Raw genomic sequence first — 6,213 nt, 5'->3', positions numbered from 1 at the left:
ACCTTCTCCCCCCCCCCCCCACCCTTCCACGGCTCCGGCTCTAGACCTGGAGGGATGGACATGGCTGGCAGCCCTGGATCTTTCCCTTGCTCCCTCACTGGCCTCCTTGCAGGCCTTCCCCTGCACTGTCCCAAACACGCAGCTGGGCTCTGGTCCCTCCTCATGCTGCCCTGGTGTCCTCAGGATAATGTCCAAACACCTCCACCCCCAGAGGGCTTGCCCCTGGGCCCCTGCCCAGCTGAGCCTGGGCCTTCTCCAGCTCCTCCCAGCTTCACTCCCCTGCATTCCATCAGCAGTCCCCAATACCCAAGCTGTTTCACACCTTTGCACATGCAGTTCCTTCTTTCTGGAATGTTTCCCTCCCCACTTCCTGGCTGGTCTGAGGAAAGTTCTGAAAACACAGCCCAGGCCTCTCCTCTTCCAAGCCCTCCCCTCTCCACCCTCACCCTGTCAGAATTTTCAGACCCCTTCTCAGCGAAGATGGACCTGAGCCTGGAGTGTCCTCAGGGGGAGCCCCTCCTGCCTAGGCCACCAGGAACTCAGGGGTGGCTGTGCTGTCTGCCCGGTGCCCCCCTAGCCCAGCTGAGACCCACCTGAGTGCCCATTGTTTCGGATGGTCCACTTGTGCTTCTTGTCATAGCCAGAGAAGGAGAAGCTTATCAGGCTTGAGTCTACCTTCACCTTGGTGGTGTCAATGTTGATAGGGGACTGGCGGTCCTTCTGGCAACTGCCACCCCACTGGTCTGGCCCTGAGCAGGGAGGGAGGGTGGACTGAGAGTCAGGAGCACCCAGAACTGTTGTTGCCTCCTCCACCCCTCTGGGAGCACCACGCATGTACCAGGGGTCTTGGGAGAGATGGAAGGCAAGGTAGGCTGCTTGGCTCAGAACTCTGCCCTCACCGTCCTCCCTGGGCCTTCCTCCTCCCGCTCCTCCACAGACATACACACATGTGCACATGCAAAGCCGGTAAGTCTAGCTCTCTGTGAGCTCTGAGGTAGGGACTGCCTCACAAGGCTGGGCACCTGGCCTCTCTGCACCCTGGTTTTCTCAACTGTGAAATGGGAACTTCAACGATAGCCCACTTCCCAGGGAGGTGCGCGTGAGAGGCTTTGGAAGCTGTGAGTGGGATCCCTGGGAGGGCTGCTTAGGAAAGGACTCCTCAGTATGTGTGGCATAGGATGGAGGGAGGAAGGGCCTGAGTCTCCACCCTGGTAACTCCAACACCCAGGCGGCAGGTCAGAGGGAGCAGCTCCATCCAGTCCCTGAAACCGCAGGGCCTGAAGGAGGCCGACTGCAGAGGATGACCAGCAGGTGCCAGCGGGGACAGGTCACTCAACGTCCCTGCTCCCTGAGCACTGGGGAGTGGTGGTGTGTGTGTGCTGGAGGCTGATATCTGACTGGGGAGGGCCACCATCACCCCTCACCCTGCCACTCTCCCCAGGTCTCCATTTCCACTTGAATGGTCCCCACCATGAGGAAAGGACCAGGACAGTCCTGTCCCCAGGGTTGGCTGTACTCACCCAAGCAGGCAGAGTCACTACTGGCCTTGGCTTGAACCTCATAGCACCAATGGGTCTCTGGAGCAGAAAGAGGAAGCGTGTGAGGCCTGAGCCCCACGTGCCGGCGTATCTGTGTGCACTTCCATCTCTGTGTGTGAACTGTGCACACCAGCAACTGTGTGTGTGTGTGTGTGTGTGTGTGTGTGTGTGTGCATGCTTGCGTGTGTGCCAGAGGAGGGGAACATCCCTGGTATTGGAGCCCTCCCTCAGATGTACACGGACTGTTCAAGTCGTGCAGGACCTAGGGCCCCAGGAAGGAGACAATAGAACATCTTAGGAGGATCCCTCACCCACGACCCAGGGTTCATTCACTGCTCATCTTGCCTTGAGCACTTTTCTTTGGACTTGGCCAGGCAAAGCACCTGCAGGCCCTCCAGGGGTCCCTCTGAAACTTCCACTCCATTCCCCAAGCTGTCCTCTCCCCTCCCTTCCCCCTCTCTCTGTGGCCTGGAGGCTAGGCCTCCGCACCAGCCTTCCCCTCCCCACTTTGCCAGTCAAACAAACCATTGCCAGTCGCCCAGCCTCCAGCCCCCACCTTCCTGAGAGGCTCAGGTGAGAGGGGAGGGGAGGGGTAGAGCCTTCCTCCCTTCTGCTGGGACAAAGGACCAGGGCTCAGACTGCCTGCCTTCCCAGAGTTCATCTGAGATGCTGGGGAAGACTGGGCGTCTGCTGCGAATGCCCTCCTGGTCTTGGCTAAACTCTCCTAGCTCTGCCTTAGGACAGAAAAACCTGACATTAAAGACAGGCCATATCCCAAAGGCACCACACTGATGCAAGTTCGTAAAAACAGGAAGCTGCCTGCAGGGTGGAGGTGCTTTCTTCTCAATTTTTCTATAACCTAGAACTTTTCTAAAAACGAAATCTATTAAAAAAAAAAAAAAAAAAAGGGCCAGCAAGTGGTATAGTGGTAACCACTGGACGCCCACATGGCCAGCCACGATTTGGGTCCAGACCAGAGGCTTGAAAAATCATGTGAGGTCTAAAATCCCGAGAGGAGAATGGAAGAAGGGATTTATTTCTCACATTCTCTCTCTTACTATCTCTTTCTCTCTGTCCCGTGAGTGCACATGCCTCATGGGAAAAACCTAAAATGAAATGAAAGGTTGTCCCAACAGGATGGACAGAGCATTTCTTCCAGAGCTACAATTCTTTTTTTTTAAGAGTTATTATATATTTAACTTTATTTGTTTATTTTAATTTTACCAGAGATGAACATAGTGAGAGAGAGGAGAGAGAGAGAGAGAAAGTGAGAAAGCAAGGTCACCAGGCCAGGTCCGGGACTCGAACTGTGGTTGGCTATGTGAGAGTCCAGCGCCCTTAACCATCATGCCACCTGCCATCCCCTCCAGGGCTACAATTCTAGGTGAACCAATTAGGAGCATGAGTTTAGAGGCAAGTCACTTCATCTCTCTGAGCCTCGGTTTTATCATCTATAAAATGGCATTAACATAGTCTCCTCACAGGACTGTGGACAGAATTAAATGAGGGATGGTACAGAGAGTTCCAGGTGGCACTTAGTAAAGTCCCATCCACACACAAATCCTTCCCTCCGCCTCCCTCTGGTGGCCTCCTGTCAGTGAGCAGATGGCCAAAGCAGTGAGGGGCAGAGGGAGGAGAGAAGTGAAGTGAGTTGGCAAAAATTCAGCCATGAGGAAATTTCTAAGAAAAGCCCTGCTCCCCGCTCAGCTGAACTGACACCTCTGAGCCTGAGCTGCTTCCCCAACCCCAACCGAGTCTCCTCTGGAGTCTGAGCCAGGGGTGGAGTCCCAGAAGGGGGACAGGGTGGGGAGGGAGTTCTGAGAAGGTCAAACTCTGGGTGGTGGAGGAGGGGGAAGGGATCCAGTCACCCTCCCTCTCAAATTCAAGAGCCCTTTGGGTTTTTGAGTCCCCGGCTCTAGGCCAATGCTGGCATCGCCAGTTCAGAGGTGTCCAGGACAGGGTTCTGCTGTCCCTGGAAGCTGCCGCATCTGGGGAGCCCCCACAGCCCTTTCCTGCAGGTGGAGGTGGGCGGAGCTGGGAAGCCCAGTCTTCCAGCCCTGGCTCTGCTGAGTCTGAGAGCCAGCTCGCTCTTTCTCCCTCTGGCTGGGCTGTGGCGCTGCCTCCGCGCTCCCAGGACTTGTTAGAATCCTCCTGTCGCCACACTCTCGAGAGGTCCTGAAGGCAGAAGGGGTCACCGGGTGCAGCTGGCCCTTCCTCTCCTATCTGGGCAAGGTGAAGTGTCACTGGATGGGGAGAGGGTGGGAAGGCAGCCCTGAGAGGGTCAGGCTTCTCTCAGTGGAGTCAGAGAAGGGAGTTCCAAAGAACAGCTCTTCCAGGAGAAGCCTCGCTGAAAGCCGGAGACCGAACCGAGCCCGAGCCCAAGCCGATCCCGATCCCGAGGGAGCCAGCTCTGCCGGCCAAGCCCCCTGCGAGCCTCCCCAGGGGCCCTTCTGGTTCAGGCTTAACTTCTCTTAGGAATGTGCTCTTTCCTGGCTCTGGCTACGACTCCCGGGTTTGTAGTGGTGACCTCTGATCCACTGTCTTAATCACAGAGACTTTTGAACTGCTTGGCTGAACACTCTTGTAACTACCCTCTTCAGGAGACTGGAAGCAGGAAAGCATAGTGGTGATGAGGCCAGGAGTCAGATCTGTGTCCGTGGGGTGAGGTACTGGCTCTCAGTCAGGAGGTGACAGTGGCACCAACCCACTGGGATTCTTGTATGACATGATTCTTTCATGAGACGGCCACCCCTGCAGACAGCTACCAGCCGGCTGCCTCAGGCTACCTCCAGCTACCTGCCGGCTGCCTCAGGCTACCTCGGACAAGGGCCTTGGAAGGAGAGGGGCTGTCTGTAGAGCTTGGTTCCAAGCTCCTCAGTCCATCTGCCCTGACCAGAAATGGGGTTAGAGATGGACAAACCCTTGCCAGTCTCCCAGCCTCCAGCCCCCACCTTCCTTTGAGGTGACCGCAGAAGCTCTCTCTAATGGACCTTGCTCACCCCACCCTCCCACACTGAAAGAAGGGGAGAATCTTGAAAACCAGCTCAGCAAAACCCAAATGAGTCCTGAGCAAAGTCTCTGCAACTCCTGGCCAGGGGTCTGGGGCTCTTGAAGGGGCCAAATGTCCTTTCTCTCTCTCTCTCTCTCTCTCTCTCTCTCTCTCTTTTTTTTGAGAGGTTTTTGATATAAGGCCAGACAGACAGAGAGAAACAGAGAGATAGTGAGAAATCACCCCCCAGGGAGGATGGCCGCACCACAATCCCTTCTCCTCCATTCTCCTCTCAGGATCTTGGGCACGCACGCACACACGCCTGGCCTGAGTTTAAGCCACCAGGTCTGGGACTCGAACACCGGTCAACTACATGGGAGTCCAGCGACATAGCCATTAAGCCAACTGCTGGTCCCTCCTCTCCCTCTTCAGTGGGAGCCGCTGCTCTAGGAATTTGCAAGTGCAGCTGCTCACTCGCTCACTCGCTCACTCTCCAGCCTTACTCCTCCCCAGGCTGAGTGGGAAGCCCTGGCACTGCTGAGGAACAGCGTGTGGAAAGGGCCAGTGGTAGAGCCACATGACACTGCCATGGGCAAGGCAGGCACTAAGCACTTAGGCCTGTTATCACATTTAATCCTTAAAACAACACCTCCAGTCGGAATTGCTACCCCTGTTTTGTAAAGGAGACTGAGCTTAGGCGGTTTACCCAAGGCCAGTCAGCTACAAAACACCTGCCTTACCTAGAAAGCGTTTCTCTACTAAACCCAGCTCAGGAGATGACAAACGTCCTACTCTACAAATTAAAATGTTCACATTTTACCTTTTCTCTTTCTTCTTCCCCAGGGAAGGGGCCAGGAAGACTTTTGCTGTGAGATGCCTTATTCCCACCCTCCACCCGGCCAGGCCAGCGGGCCTCTCTGCGGCCCAGGGCCCACCCCCCCCCTCTACAATTGCGAGGGCCGGAGTACTAACTTTGGAGGGGAACTTTGGCCAGGTTGGACCCCAAGGAGCACCCCAGAGTTAGCTGGGCTGTGACTGGCAGATGGAATCCTCCTGTGGTGTGTCCACGGTGTCGCAGAGAAGTGCCTCCCAGATCCCTACGCGTTCCAGACCCCTGTGCCCGGCTGCTAAAAGCGCCTTCAGTTCCTTATCAAATATTAACACGCCTCGCATGCCACCTCCCACCTAGACGAATAATTAAGAGCTCGGCCTCACCATTAATCTTTAAACAAAAATCACCCTGTCCGGAAAGACCGGCTTGGCCAGGACCTTGGGTCTCAGGGTGCCCCCTGCCAAGCTCTCAATCCAATGCTGGGGGCTGGGGGAGGGAGGGGAGTCTGCCACCCTCAGGGGCAAGGAGCCCAGAGTAGGGAGCGGGGGATGCCAGGACCCCACCACGCCCATTTTGCGGCTTTTGCTCTAGGCGGGGGACAACCACTAAACACTGACCCCTGACCCAAGCGGGACCGACAGCGACCCACGGACAGACTGAGGAAGACCAGGTGAGAAAAAGAGGCGTGCGTGCAGGGGTGCGTACAGAGAGGCATCCTTATCACTGACTCGACTCACGCCCGTCTCTTCACGGGACGCCGGGCCACGCGCGCACACCCCGAAGCTGCGCACACGCATGCACATTCGCCCGCACTCGAACGTGGACACGCGTGTGCGCACCGGCGCTCGCCACCA

General features: G+C 56.4%; 1 protein-coding gene across 1 annotated transcript in view; it reads right to left on the bottom strand.

Annotated features, from left to right (window-relative positions):
- The window catches only part of CA4 (carbonic anhydrase 4), a 9,946-nt gene that overhangs the window by 3,555 nt on the left and 178 nt on the right, over positions 1–6,213 (bottom strand). Inside the window, exons 2-3 of the mRNA XM_006154451.2 lie at positions 1,521–1,578; positions 594–749 (exon numbers count right to left, since the gene is read on the bottom strand). Coding sequence (XP_006154513.1) covers positions 594–749; positions 1,521–1,578 — 214 coding nt within the window. The remainder of the gene's footprint in view (positions 1–593; positions 750–1,520; positions 1,579–6,213) is intronic.

This window comes from Tupaia chinensis, unplaced genomic scaffold (genome assembly GCF_000334495.1).
Source record: "Tupaia chinensis unplaced genomic scaffold, TupChi_1.0 Scaffold000407_4, whole genome shotgun sequence".
Lineage (NCBI taxonomy): Eukaryota > Metazoa > Chordata > Mammalia > Scandentia > Tupaiidae > Tupaia > Tupaia belangeri.
This window is presented reverse-complemented; position numbering and strand designations above follow the sequence as displayed.